Source organism: Sturnira hondurensis, unplaced genomic scaffold (genome assembly GCF_014824575.4).
Source record: "Sturnira hondurensis isolate 20B ecotype Veracruz unplaced genomic scaffold, ASM1482457v3 Scaffold0007406, whole genome shotgun sequence".
NCBI lineage: Eukaryota > Metazoa > Chordata > Mammalia > Chiroptera > Phyllostomidae > Sturnira > Sturnira hondurensis.
In genome coordinates, this window is record NW_028080037.1 from 11,964,505 (window position 1) to 11,978,810 (window position 14,306).

At 51.1% G+C, this 14,306-nt stretch overlaps 2 protein-coding genes across 9 annotated transcripts in view; one reads left to right on the top strand and one right to left on the bottom strand.

The window, feature by feature from the left end:
• Positions 1-4,297, top strand: ALKBH2 (alkB homolog 2, alpha-ketoglutarate dependent dioxygenase). Of its 6 annotated transcripts, none has more exons than XM_037052330.1 (5): positions 7-52; positions 156-367; positions 623-1,062; positions 2,007-2,205; positions 3,031-4,297. In XM_037052330.1, the coding sequence occupies exons 3-5, from the start codon at positions 732-734 to the stop codon at positions 3,335-3,337; spliced, it is 837 nt and encodes a 278-aa protein (XP_036908225.1). In that variant the 5' UTR covers positions 7-52; positions 156-367; positions 623-731; the 3' UTR covers positions 3,338-4,297. The 6 variants fall into 6 exon arrangements, with proteins under 6 accessions (XP_036908228.1, XP_036908225.1, XP_036908227.1 ...); XM_037052332.1 differs by having other exon boundaries at positions 8-52; positions 156-199; XM_037052333.1 differs by lacking the exon at positions 156-367 and having other exon boundaries at positions 1-52.
• Positions 3,501-14,306, bottom strand: part of USP30 (ubiquitin specific peptidase 30) — a 27,622-nt gene continuing 16,816 nt past the window's right edge. Inside the window, exons 6-14 of one of the 3 annotated variants that reach the window (XM_037052324.1) lie at positions 14,159-14,201; positions 12,984-13,078; positions 10,229-10,288; positions 9,634-9,720; positions 8,958-9,038; positions 8,642-8,861; positions 8,246-8,314; positions 6,873-6,993; positions 3,501-5,864 (exon numbers count right to left, since the gene is read on the bottom strand). In XM_037052324.1, the coding sequence (XP_036908219.1) occupies positions 5,600-5,864; positions 6,873-6,993; positions 8,246-8,314; positions 8,642-8,861; positions 8,958-9,038; positions 9,634-9,720; positions 10,229-10,288; positions 12,984-13,078; positions 14,159-14,201 (1,041 nt within the window). In that variant the 3' untranslated portion in view covers positions 3,501-5,599. Of the gene's footprint in view, positions 5,865-6,872; positions 6,994-8,245; positions 8,315-8,641; positions 8,862-8,957; positions 9,039-9,633; positions 9,721-10,228; positions 10,289-12,983; positions 13,079-14,158; positions 14,205-14,306 lie in introns of all 3 variants that reach the window. The other 2 variants (XM_037052323.1, XM_037052325.1) reach the window with 2 other exon arrangements.

The window sequence follows — 14,306 nt, forward strand, 5'->3', positions numbered from 1 at the left end:
GCATTTCCCAGCTTGCTGCGGGGATCTGCCCGGAAGCACTGCTGCGGTCCGAGTGAGTTGTTTTCTCTTTCTCACCCCCATTTTTACTGTGTGTGTGGGATTCTAAAGAGAACCCTCGCCACCCCCATTTCACGCACGTATCTTTTTTCTATCAGATTTCTCCGTGCTTGCCCATGGATCGCGTTTAACTGTTTTACCGGTAGATTCAGAGTCATATCCATTTGAGGATCACTGTAGTCGTTACCTGTTTTAATAATGGTTTGCGGGGCACAGTCAGCTACGGGTGAAAGGGAGATACACACACTGCTTTCCTGGATGACTTTGGGCGAGCCCCCTACCTTCTCCTGGTGTCAGTTTCCCCTCTAAAGTGAGGGTTTGGATTGTAGTTTCCAAATTTGCCTGTGGTGTGTGAATTCGAAGGGGAAACGGGGGGGGGGGGGGAGGGAAAGGTGGGAGGGGTGTCTTTACAAATTGAGGCGCTTGGGGGCGGAGTGCAGGCCTTGGGGCTTTTGCAAGCTAACCAGCTGATTGGAGCATAGCCAAGTATGTGGGAGGTGCTGGGCTGGACCAGATCAACCCCAGGGACCATTATTCCAACATGAATCCTCTACTTCCTTTCCAGAACCTGGTGTTAAACTTTAAAATGGAACCCTGAAAACAATCCGGAGGAGTGCTGCTGTGAATCACCGTGGCACAGGGCGAGTTTTTGCGCCTGGGCCAGAGCCTGGGCAATGTCTCTCTCTGCCCGGTCACTGACTCCCAGGTCTTTGCTTTGTGGAGGCAGGATGGACAGATTCCTGGTGAAGAGGGTTCGAGGGGACCTTTTGGGAAAGAGGGAGCAGGAGCAGGCAGGAGAAGGCCCAGCGGGGTTGGGAGAGGATGAGGAAAGCACCAGGAAAAGGCCCAGGAGGGAACCACTGGGGAAGGGTGCCGACTCGGCAGGCCCCAGCTGGCAACGCATTCGGTCCGAGGGCCTGGACTGTGATTATACAATCCTGTTTGGCAAAGCCGAAGCAGATGAGATTTTCCAGGAGTTGGAGCAAGAAGTGGAATATTTTACAGGTAAGCAGAGGCCTGCAGGGTGTGTGTTGAAGGCTTGTTTGATAAAACTTGGCCTTTCTGTTTCGAGAAATTGGAACTCGGGGGCCGTTAATTACTGATGAGTTTGTCCATTGATTCAACACATTCTCTGGGTGCCTGTGCACCAAGACCCTAGCTAGATGCTTGAGATACAGACCTTAAAAAAACAAAACAAAACAGGATTACCTGCTCACTGGGAACAGACAGATGACTGAAGTGAGTCTTCTGTGGGAGAATCATCTGGGAAAATGGAAAAAAAAAAAGATGCTGAGTTCTGACCGAGATTCATTGAAAGGCAAGAGCTAGGAAGTACAGCCTGGGTATCAATGTTTTTAGAAAGCTTCCTGGTGATTCGAACTTGCAGCCAGGGCGAAGGACTGCTGGTCTAGTGGAGAGACAGCGAATGACCAGGTAATTCGGCACGTGTTCTCAGCATTACCTGGAGGACTTTGTTGCTTAGGTTACTCCCATTGCTGGGCCCCACCCCCGCAGTCCAACTTCCGCATGTTCAGGTCATACGGCTGCTACTGAGGGCCACACACTGAGGACCACTGCAAGGCGGCAGCGCACCTGGAGGCAGAGAGAAGCCCAAGGAGGCCCCAACCTACAGACTAGCTCCGTCAGTCCCATCGTTCATGGGGCCCTATAGCGTTGTCCCCTGGCCAAAGGGTCATGGGTTCGATTCTCAGACAGGGCACATACCTGGGTTTTGAGTTCGATCCCTGATGTAGGCACATACGGGAAGGCAACCATCGGTGCCTTTCTCTCACACTGGTGCTCCTCTCTCTCCCTAAAAGCAATGGAAAGATGTTCTTGGGTGAGGATAAAAAAGTGTTTAGGTTATTCCTGTTTTACTTCCCTCTCCATCCCAAATGCCCGGGGAGCAAGTGTGCCCGATTTCCTGAGCTGCTGTTTCATCTGCCCAGGTGCGCTGGCCCGGGTGCAGGTGTTCGGGAAGTGGCACAGTGTGCCGAGGAAGCAGGCGACCTACGGTGACCCCGGGCTGACCTACACGTTTTCCGGCCTCACTCTGTCTCCAAAGCCCTGGATCCCAGTGCTAGAGCGAGTCCGGGATCGTGTTTCGCTGGTGACTGGACAGACCTTCAACTTCGTGCTCGTTAACAGGTGACACCCTACTTGTTTGTCACTTTTTAAGGCCACCGCACTGAACGTATCAGTCTTCTGCCTCTCCCAGATTTTATTCATTTGCCCAGCAAGTAATTCTCCAGGGCAGCAGGGCTGTCTCTTGTGGTGGAATAGCACAAACTGACGGCCTTCCTGGAGCCCGTCAGGGTGTTCAGCAGCATCCCTGGCCTCTACCCACCAGATGCCACTCGTACCCTCTCCCCAGTCAGAGCAATGAGAATGTCTCCAGGCTCCGCCTGGTCCCAGGGTGGGGCAGAATCGCCCCGGGTGAGAACTGTGGGTGTGGGGATGGTGGTGATGGGAGGGCTCCTGGGCGTGCTGCCCTTTGAAATGGAGACCGTGGGCTTGAGCCGCACAGCATTTGGGAGGAAGAGCAGAGGGATCTTGGAGATCTGTCTGTGGAATGGAAACCCCAGGGACACTGGCGGAAAGCCCTGAGAGAGGGAAAGAGGGGTGTGGGCGAGGGCCAGACTGTGCAAGGAATGTGGGTTTTATTCTAGGTGTAGGGAGAGAACTTTCAGTGACAAAGGTTTACATTCGTGCACCAGGAGAGCCAGAAGACACGTTTTTTGGTTTCTGTTGGTTGCTGAGTTTTAAGGCACGTGATCAACCAGGACTGGCCAACAAAGTGAACAGCCCCCAGGTGAGGCTCACCCCTGGAGCCAGAGTGGGCCCTCGAGCCTGGCAGAGGCCTGGCCTGCTCGGGGTGGCGCTTCACGCTGTGCGAAACGGGGGGGCTGCTGCGGTGTGGGCGCGCTTCGGGAGAGGGCTGTTCTGTGACCTGGGCTCGCTTCCCCACTGCAGGTACAAAGATGGCCGTGACCACATCGGGGAACACCGGGATGACGAAAGAGAACTGGCTCCTGGCAGCCCCATCGCCTCCGTCTCCTTCGGGGCCTGCAGGGACTTCTTCTTCCGGCACAAAGACTCCCGGGGGAAAAACCCCACCCGGAGGGTGGGGGTGGTCAGGCTCCCGCTGGCCCACGGGAGTCTGCTGGTGATGAAGCCCCCGACCAACTCCTGCTGGTACCACAGCCTCCCCGTCCGCAAGAAGGTTCTGGCTCCGCGCGTCAACCTGACCTTTCGTAAAATCCTGCCTGCTAGGAAGTAAGGTTTTCCAGTGAGTGCTTGTTTTCTCTCCTCCTCTCCCGACTCGGAGATGGCGTTTCCTTTACCATCGAGGAAAGAAAAGGTGTAACATTACGTAACAATGTAAAATTTGGAAAGAGGAAGTTCCTATAAAATCACTAAATGATGAAAGCATACCAGTTGATTTTTTTCCTAGCAAAATGATACTTTTATTGCTATAATGCACAGCAGATACAAAAGGTACCTTTTCAAGTACATAAATCAGCAGTTCTTATGGCATAAACTACTACTTTAACTTATGATTTTGCAAAAAGAAGCTATTTTTGTAAATAACTTAAAACTAGAAATAAGATTATCTGGCTGCTACTCAATGCCTAATAGTTTACAAAATGAGAGGGAGTCAGCTGTAAGCCGGGTTAGGAGACTGCACACGTATCGTTCACTTTCACAGCCCTGGCCTCTGCCGACAGTCTGCTCCCAGCACGTCCCAAGGACCGGCCCCTTCCACGCCCGACCTCTCTCTTTAATGGCAGATTTCAAAGCTACAGCCTTGAGGGGAAGTTTAAGGTAACACCATTGGGTGTTTGTCCACCAGACTCAGGTAAACAAGGGATGCTCGTCTGGACATCTAGGAAGTCCAAAGTCAGGGTCTGCGATGGAATCGGGAAGGGAGGGGCAATGAGTGGGTCAGATGCTTCAAGCTGCTCCTTGCCCTCGGATGGTCTCGGCCTGCAGAACCCTCACACGGGCTCTCCAGCGTGCGTGTCCTCGGGATGCATGCCGGGCCTGGCGAGACGGTGGTTGCCTGGGCCTCTTGTGCTTTTAGCTGACACCGAGGCATCACCCACAAGTGTGTGCCAGCTCACCCCCACTGGAGGAGGCAGGGTTCTTTGCCTTCTCTCAGGTGGCCTTTGGATAGGTCTGATTCCAAATATTATCTCGGAAGAATCCACACAGACTTGGTATCTTCTTTTTTAAAAACCCAGACAACTCGTGTGTCACCGAAGTGCCTTCTGCGCTGGGCTGCAGGCATGAGACTTACCTGAAGAGGGGAGAGCGCGCTCACCGTAGTCTTTCTGCGTTAGGCTCCTGGGAACGAGTGTGGGCCTATAACAAAGCAACGGTCCTAGGTGTCGGCTACAGGTGTATGTTTAATAAATAAATTAAACTTCTTTTTGTGGAAAAGCCTGGCCTTCGACGGCCATCGAGTCTCACCCTCCCCGTCACAAATGAGGAAGTGGACGGAGGTCCAGAGGGCTGCAGCCCTGTGGTCGGCGCCCTTGCTTCTGACTCAAGTTCTCAAACCGAGGCAGGGCTGCCTTCTTACACGTGCATCTTAAGAGCTCTGCGTGAGCAATGAATAAGGAGATGAGGGTAACCGTCCAAAGTGGGTTAAGAAAGGGTTTCTACGGAGCAGAGGAAGCGCAGGGGTGCGGTTCTGGCTATTCACAGGGATTCACGCCATCAGTGCAACTGAGTCCCACGTACAAAAGGCAAGAGCAGCGAGTGAGCAGTTCACTTGGAACCCAGGAGGAAGTAGTGACAGAGTCCCCGAGGGGCAGATTTGGCAGGTGAGCTTTTACTGTGTGTGTGTGTGTGTGTGTGTGTATATACACACACACACAAAGGATCGAAAGGTTAGAAAAAGACATACAAAAAGGAAGGGGGGTGTTCTCTAGGCATCTGTTAACTGTTCTTTTGCTGTCCCTTGAGAAACTTAGAAGAGGGCTTTTCAAAAATGGTTTCTATGACTCTTAGAGAATGTCGGTTTTCCAGAACGGACGTGCTACAAAAGCGGTCAAAAGTGAAAGGCACTTTTTCTTCTAAATTGTTGCCTTGGGGAATTTCACTAATTCTTGCCAACAATTTTTACGCGGGCCTGCTCGTTACAAACGAAAGGTCTGCGCAGAAACATCGGAGGGTTTGACCCAGGTGGCCCCCCTCCAAGAACGCCTGCGTGTAAGAATATCAGAGGTGCTTCCGGAGTCTTCTGTCTTCTAACGACCTGCCTCAGGTGAGCAGAACGATCTTTAGACGGAACGCGTGCCGTCCTAACGCGACAGCGACGCCGTCCAGTGTGCACCAGCAGAGCTGTGCAGGGGCCCGTTTCAGTTTGCATCGGCGCCACTGGCCCCCTGATGGAGCCTGCTCTTGGGATACACCAGAAGGCTGAAGGACTCTAGCGGGCTGTCTGCACACGCGCACACACGCGGTCTGATTCTGTCTCTCTCCTGGACAGTGTGGACAGCGCCATGAGGTCTAGCTCAGGGGGGGTGGGGCGCGGTCATTCTTCAGACGTGTACTCCCGACTCTGGGGCTGCACCTTGGGAAGAACCCGCTCGTAGAACAGCAGGTAGGCACTGGAGGACAGGACCTCCTGCAGGCTGGCCCGGCGGACTGTGTCGTCGGACACCCACAGCCACTGGTTGCTGGTTGAGAGGGGGTTCTTCGCCGAAGGTGGGGACCGTCGGTAGGTGACGAAGTGTCCAGAGTGCATGTCTCCGTGGTGGACGACAACTGCCATCAGCCGGAAGAGGTACGTGGAGGAGCTGAACAGGAGGGACAGATGTCAGTGATTTATAAATACAACAGGTTTACAGGCAAAAGCAAAAAGTAAAACAATCCCATTCAACAACGGGGTTGAGACAATTCACATCTGTACAAATAAATGAACCCTGCAAACCACTAACACACAGGCCTACATTCACCGGTGTGATGCCCACTCTGAGTGTGTTGTGTATGTGTGTGCACACGCCCACGGGGCTTCACAGAGTGGAAGACCTAAAGGGTTCAACTGGCGATCTCTCGGTGGAAGCCCAAGAAAGTAAGAATTTGTTGCTTTATATTTTTTCTATATATATTCACACATATACCCACACATACATATAATACACATATATTTGAATTTTATGTACTTTATACTGCTTATATTTAAAGTGACTTCCAGCCCTGGCTGGTGTGGCTCATTGGACTGAGTGCTGGCCTGTGAACCAAAGGGTCACTGGTTCGATTCCCAGTCAGGGCATATGCCTGGGTTGTGGGCCAGGTCCCCAGTTGGGGGTGTGCAAGGGCAACCACACATTGATGTTTCTCTCCCTTTCTTTCTCCCTCCCTTCCCCTCTCTCCAAAAATAAGTAAATAGCTCTGGCTGGTGTGGCTCAGTGGATTGAGCACTGGGCTTTGAACTAAAGGGTGGTCAGTTTGATTCCCAGCCAGGGTACATGCCTGGGTTGCAGGCCAGGCCCATGCATTAAGGTCCCCAGTAGGGGGTGCGTGAGGGGCAACCACATGTTGATGTTTCTCTCCCTCTCTTTCTCCCTCCCTCTCTGTCTATAAATAAATAAAGTTAAAATAATAAAAATAAATCAATTAATTTAAAAAATTAAGTGACTTTCATTCTGAACAAAAATAAAGGAATGCCTAATAGTGAGTTCCACCTTAAAATTGAAAGAAAGCTATCTCTTCATTGTCATTCATTTCTGAGAAAAGCTGATTTTGTAAACCAAGAGACAGAACACCCTCCAAGGAATGAAGACGGCTCCTAAGGAGAGGCTCACCTGTAGTCCTGAACGACGGGGAGGGGGAAGGGCACTGGGGCTGGCAGGGTAGGCAACATGGACGGGGAGCAGGCACCATTCATAAAAATTGGGGGTTTGGGGCCCCCTGGGTGATTCAGAACTGCAAGAGAAAAAGGCCCAAGGCAATGAAAATGAGCAGTGGCTTTGGGTAAACAGAGCATGGCTTTGATTACCCTGAAATTTAACTGCCCAATAATGCTACAAGGAGAAAACAAATATTTCCTTTTGTTATGTTGTAAAATTTCCTACCTTTCGGTCCCCGTTTTAACCCCCAATAGGAAAAGCGTACCGAGCGTCTGGTGCGCTGTTCACTTTGACGGCTGTGCAAGACCGAGATGAAAACAGGAATGAGGTTCCCATCCCTGTTTGCTAACGACCCCTGTCAGAATTAAGCAGTGGCTAAGTGACTGGCACTTTGACCTGAGCCAGGTCTCAGCCTTGACATGACTGACATTTGGGGTGGATAATTCTTTGTAGCAGGGGCCGTCCTACGCAGTACAGGACATTTAACATCATCTCTGGTCTCTACCTACCAACTACCAGCAATGCCCCCCTCTCTCAGCTGTGACAGTCAGAAATGTCACTGCCCAGCACCCTCTGGGGGGCGAAACTCCCCGTCGCGAGCCACTGAGCTACACATCCTCTTTTTTAATTGTCAGCTTCTAAGGACCCCCAGCCCGCACCAGAGTGGACAGGTGTTTATAGGTGTGGATAAAATAATGGCAGAGATGCTTGTCTCTCTCCGGGCGTCTCCCCTGGGGGCTGGGAGCACGGAGCCGCTCACCACCAGCCTCCTTCAGAGCAGCTGCCCGACTGTGAGCAGACCTGCGCCCTGCGCCAGGGGAGATGGGCGCGGGCGGGAAGAGGTTCTTGACTTAAACGGGCTAAGGACTGAGCCCTCACCCCTCAAAACACAATGTCCCTGAATGAGGTCCTATCAGGCCACGCAAATGGGGATGTAAAAGAGAATAAAATGGCAAGAAACGCTAAGCGGGGGCAATCTGGGGCGCCAGGGAGCCAGCTGTGTCTGGAGAGGAAGCAGCGCACAGGTGGTGGGTCCAGGCCGGGAGCCCTTAAAGTCGGCGAGTTTCCCTCAGGGGTAATCTAAAGGACTCAGCGGGGCATAGCAGATAGTTACGCCACACTGCCTGCCACTGCCTTCCAGTGCCAGCTCCCCCATTCGCTGTTCGCTCAAGGACCAATCTTTCAACCTCTCGAAGCCCTGGCTTTCCCCGCAGTTAGGCTGAGAGCAATAATAGTGCCGGCTTCCCTGGGCACCCAGTCCAACCAGGGACCTCAAGTGAGCATGGAAGTGGAAGGAGATAATGAATCGGTAAAGGAGGATCATCTACCCCAATGAGATGGCCTGTGATCCCTAGCTTGGACATTTCCTCCCCACATTTCCTGTGTCAAGGCGACGACTGTACTAGGAAGAAAAAGAGAAGAAATTCACCGGAATGATATGATGTGAGCTGATTATCACTTAGTTAAAAGACCGAACAGAAATCTGAAGCTCTTCTTGTATTTTCCAACTGTGGTAGTTTTTACCATCATACAGCTCATGACTGGAATAGAGTTTTAGCCTCTTTTAAGGAGTGCCCACCCCTCCTGCCCCATCCTGCTCTTCTCAAGAACCTCAGCAACCACTGGAGAAGCCCTCCTGGTAGAAAGGCCCCAGAAGCCGGAGCTGCCAAATTCCCTTGCTTTGTGCTGCAGGCTCCCTCAGCCTCAGTGCCCCAGGCACATACCTGATTTGGGGGCTGCTGGCCCATCCTGCAGTTCCAATGCTGGCCCTGCCTTCTCGTTCAGTTTAGGGCTGTGTGGACCAGGCTTATGTCCAAGGAGGTGGTACTTGTAGATGTCCATCATCAGGAACTCATTGAACTGCACGTGCTCATGCCGCTTGAGGGGCGTGCCGTGGCTGGACCAGCTCAGCCGCTGCAGGTGGATGCACAAGCACTGGGGGAGCTGCGGGCGGGGGAGAAACCAGAGGTCCTGAGTGTCGGGAGCAGCCACCGAGAGTCCTCCAAAACAGAGCAGGTAAGGTGTGTGCTGTGGGCTCACCTTCCCTAATTTTAATTGCTTAACAAACGTGGTCCTCTGGTGTTCCACCTTTTCCCCATTCAACGTGCCTTTGGCTTCATTCTGAAATACAAGAAACAGCATCTCTCTGCTGAAATCCTCGGAAGGACATCTGGGGAGAGTTGGTGTTATTTATACCTGTATTCAACTGGCCCTTGACTTCTACCTGCCGAAGTGAACTCAGCTGCCTAATTTTTTGTGGGTCGTTTTTACTATGTTACTTTTACGCAGCAGCAACAGCGGAGGAAAGAGAAGTGAAGAAGCCCTGACAGTGGCAGGTAGCCCATCTGCTGGGTCTTCAAAAATTCTGCTCCACACAGTCCCTCTGAACTCAGGGTGAAATCCAACTGCTTAGGAGGGTGGGCAGGCAGCACAGGTAAGGCGGGGTGTGAGACGGGGGGGGGAGGGGCTGCAGCAAATGGGGAGGGCACGCCCAGTCTCAAAGCATGGCATTCAAACATCCGAACATTTGAAACAAAACTCCTCAGGGAAGGCGAGCGGCCCCTGGGCTGCCAGCTCCCCAACCAGTTTGGTAGAAATGACTGGGGCTGAGAAGACCCTCTGGGAACAGTGGAAAGCACTCAGGGCCAGCGGCAGGAGGGGCGCTGTGGCGGGGCACACGGGCCGTGGGCGAGGCGGCGTCTGGGGATAGGCGTACCTTTGTGCAGTTGTCACAGACAACATCCCGCACCGACTCTGACGAGACGAAGTGGTGAAGGCAGTGGTCCAGCGTCAGTGGGTGGCCCTGCAGCCGGAGCAGAAGACTCACTGCTACAACTCAAAGGGGGCCGCACTGCGACAGCAAGTGGCTGCCCTGTGAATCCCGGGGCTTCCCATCCGTTCACGTGGGCACAGAAACATCACAGACACAACCGGGTGCTCCTGAGCAAACGTGGAGCTCAGGGCGCCTGAGACGTGCTGCTGTGATGGATTCGAGGGCGTGAGGACGGAATACTGCAGACAGTTAGGGACCTCTGCCCTGATTTAGGTATTTTTGAATTTGAGATTAATGTGTGTGTGTGTGTGTGTGTGTGTGTTCCAAAAAGCCAAAATTTCTGCAGCAAGAGAAAAAAGCAGCTCACCTCTTCTCCCCTCAAAGTAGGCCATGGTACCACACGTTAAAACTGAGATGGGTTCAGCCAATCACGTGTCTGAGTACCACATGGCCCCTGACCTACACAAAGGGCCTCGCAGCCCTTTCAGATTCAAATGCCCCAAAACAGGCCCCAGATAAACCACAGATCAGTACCTACCCATGTGGCCGCCGGAATACTTAGTGAAAGGCTATCAAAGGTATCAAATCGAACAGGGCTCTGAAACGAATAATGCAGAAAATCCAGAAAGGACCGACTTCAAAATGTTATAGATGGGAAGATACATGCTATTAAAGTGTAATTTTTACATGCCCAACATTAACATAATGAAACACATGTACTTACCTAGAAGCAAATTCTATTAAAAACAACCTTGGAAATATACAAGGTACAGTAACACTAAGAACAGCTGGGAAACCCAATGTGGCGCGGCTGACCCTTGGTTCTGGGGTCACATCCCAGGGGAATAACATGGACGTAAATACAAGGATGTTCGCCACAGCGTAATTTGTAATGGCAAAGCATGACCAGCTGCAATTTCTGCAGAATGATTACATAAATTATATTATGCCCACGGAACAGAACCCTATATGAAAAACAGTGTTGCAGAATAAATGACTGTGCATGTTACACTATTATTGCAAAAAACATGATACAGTGGGATGAGGGTCCCTGCTTTGGGTGACGGCAGAGTGGCTTGGCTGGACTAACTCTCCTCGAGACGACAACTGTAAAATCTGGACCAAAGCTAAACAAAGCAATGTGAATGACTGGGGAGCATGTACCACAAGCAGGCAGAGAGCAAAAAGAAGTCAACTCTTGGAAAGACAGGAGCTCTGTGGGAGAGGTGCGCATGGGGTGGCTTTTTGGCTGAAGGTTCTCCCCCAAAACCATGTACAAATCTGGTGAAAAACATACAGGTAGAGATTTAAGAAATTCAGCAAATTCCAAGCAAATAAAAAAAAAACTTATGCACAGCACAAACTGCTGAAGCCCCAAAATAAAGAGCATCTCCTATAAGTAGCCAGAGGGGGAAAGGGACACTATTTGTACAAAGGGCCGAAAGGAAGGACGCTGACTAAGCATCAGAAATGACGCGCGGGGACAACAGAACAATGCCTACGAGGTGGTGGACTGAAAATAAACCGAACAAAACCAAGACAACAGCAACACCATCCACCCAAAACTCTATACTCAGCAAGACTACTCTAAAAAAAGGCAACACGAAAACATTGTCATGTAAGTTCAATCCAAGTGAATCTGCTGGCAATGGGCCTGCTCGGAGAGTGGAAGGGATCTTTTTAGGCTGAGTGGGAAAACCACCCGACGGACCTGGGCCTACAGAGAGGATGGAAGACAGCACATGTGAAACTTCCTTTTCATTTCTTTTAAACACACTTAACTGTGTAAAGCAAAAACCACGACAGTGTTACGGGGTCTGTACGTGCGTACATGCAGAGACATGTGACAAAAAGAACACAAGGGGCAAGGACAGAACCGCACTTTTGTGAGTCGCCTGTCCTTCGCATAGAACCTAACATTGACACTAAGGGGACCATGATGTTAAAATTGCATCATTTTATCCTATCCCCCTAAAATTTAAAAACGTATAGCTAAAAGCCAAGAGAGAAACTATAACGAAATACTAAAAAGTATCGTAATGAATCTACAGCGAAATTTCTGGAACCAATACATTAATTTTTTTTAAGATCTCAAGATACAAAGCCAATATACAAATGATTGTATTTCTATAGAGTAGAAAAAGATTTTTAAATTCCACTTATACTAGCACCAAAATACAAATAAAATGCAAGGAAAAATAAAAGAGGTGAACAGACAAGTCACAGAGGAAAAGATACAGAGGACACGTGAGTTGTGAGCTGTGGACCTTCCTCATTTAAAAGGAGCCACGAAGAGACCCCAGGTCGCACACACTGGGCGGGCTGGCGGTGACTCAAAGTCAGACGACACTAAGTGGTCCTGAGGATGTAGGAAAATGGGAAACCTCGCTCGCTGGTGACCGGAATGCACCCTGGCTCAGCCGCTTTGGAAAACAGGTTGGCAGTTCCTCTCAAGGTTAGAAATTCTCCTCCTGGGGACTTAGCGCGGAGAGACGAAAACGTGCGCGCACGAAGACTCGCACATAAACGTTCACGGCAGCACTATATACGTGACCGCCGGAAGTAGAAATGGCCCAAATGGCCATCAGCCGGTGAGCGGACAGACCCAACGCGGTCTTTCTGCACGACGGAATGCGACCGGGTAGCAAACGGGAGGAGTACGGGCCGCACACCACCACCTGGGTGAGCCTTGAAAACGCTGAGCTGAGTGGAAGCAGCAGGTCCCAAAGGACCACACGCTGCACGATTCCATTTACACACAACGGAGCGGCCGTGCATTCAGACAGAAAGCAGGGGAGTGGCTGCCTAGGGGCTGCAAGTGAGTGGGGGGGGAGGGGGGAGGAGTAACTGCTGATGGGTGCAGGTTTTGGGGGGAGGTGATAAAAATATCCTAAAATTGTTTGAGGTAGTGGTTGTACAATTCTCTACTTTTGTCTTATGTTGGAAATTTTCCAAACAAAAACCTATTTTAAACCCTCAAGAGGAAAACGAACAAACTAAGGAAAAAACCAGCCCTAGAATCTGTTGTGTCCACCTCCGGTATAGACCCAAACTCAGGCCACAAATTCTTGCCAGCGCACAGTGGGTCTGCTGCGCTTGGCGCAGAAGAGGTCACGGAGGAGCAGATGACGTGTCAGCACCGCCTACAGGGGGGGACAGTCCGCTGACCACGTGTGCAGGGCCTGGGCAATCCCAAAAGCCACACGCCAGCGCCAGTCCACGTGCTCTCGACCCCTCGTGAACCCTACCTGAAAAACCCACGAGAAGACAGCCAGCCCCGGGACTGCATTTACCTGGTGCTCACAGTGTTTGCAGACCATGTTACTAGTGAGTCTTCCGTGGAAGGGGTGCTGAGGTTTCCAGTGACTGGAGGTGGGGTGAGGTGCCCCTGGAACACAAAACAGCTTTTGATCAGCCACCCCCAGCCCCCTGGCACCAACTTCCAAACTTACCCTCCTTTTTAGCAGGTGGTAGCAACTCCCTCTTTAGAAAAACAAAATGCCCCTGAGAATGAAATTGAAATAGCTTTCCTTACTGACACACGTCAACAAGACAAGCCCTTCCCTTCACAGGGAAACTCACACGGGTCCTCAATGTGGTTTCCATATAATGGGCACAGCCACGTTGGAAAAAGGAATTTGTGTTTGGCAACATCTTTTTACAAACATATCCTTAACATGCTTGAAGCAGCAAGAGAAGGCTGCCCTGAGTGAACAGTTCATAAAGTACAATAAACTTCTGAAATATTATCTATTAATAAGCAAGTTCAGGAAAATGTTCTTTTTGGGGGGGATAGAACAGGGGTTAGTGGAATAAGCACGCTGGTTGGAAACCCAGGCCCTGGAGGCAGGCAGCCCCGGGCTTGGGCCTGGCTTGACTCCTTATTAGCTACAGGACCCACGAAGCCTCGGTCTGCTGGAAACGGGGGTAACTGCTGACCCATGGTCCCTGGTATCATCGTTACGGAGCTGATGTGAGACTTGAATGGGACATCCCATGGCCTGGCTCACAGTACGGGCTCCAAAGATAATTGTCCTTATTACAACTAATGTGCAAAGGAATGGATGTCTTTTTTCAAAAGCATAAGTCTTAAGAAAACAGGAATTTCCTCCTGAAGAGGACTTCGATCCCTTGTAGTATAAGTCGGCCAAAGCAGAAGTGCCGAGAACACACGTTCAAGCTTGTTCAGCTCTTAATGGGATCATTTCAGGAATGTAAAAAGTAAACCTGTGTCTGTAGCAGAAATCAGTCCATTTAGCGGAAGCCCAGAAGGGCTAAAGGCATGAGGAACAACTCAAGATGTTCACCGAGGGGACAATTGAAGGCTGTTTCCAAAACACAAATCCCTTTGCAGGCACACACAGTTCAAGCCAGGTTAGATCTCACCAGAAAAAAAGGTTAAACAAACAATTGTTGCCGTATCTAAGAGTACCCATCTTCTACGTCACAGGTGATGGAGAGTGACTACCTCTCGTGCGGCAGGTTATCTGCTGGGGAGCTACCTCCGGCTGCTGCTGTGGGGAGAGAAACCGAGTGAAGACCCCGCCCACGGCAGCCCTTGGACCGCCCCGCATCTTACAAGGTTCTGCGCGGACCGCCCCACAGACCAACCGTTA

Coding starts and splice junctions, on each gene's coding strand:
- ALKBH2 (XM_037052333.1), top strand. CDS start 732: ATGTCTCTCTCTGCCCGGTCACTGACTCCCAGGTCTTTGCTTTGTGGA. Junction 1,063..2,006: donor AGAAGTGGAATATTTTACAG/GTAAGCAGAGGC, acceptor TCATCTGCCCAG/GTGCGCTGGCCCGGGTGCAG. Junction 2,206..3,030: donor AACTTCGTGCTCGTTAACAG/GTGACACCCTAC, acceptor TCCCCACTGCAG/GTACAAAGATGGCCGTGACC.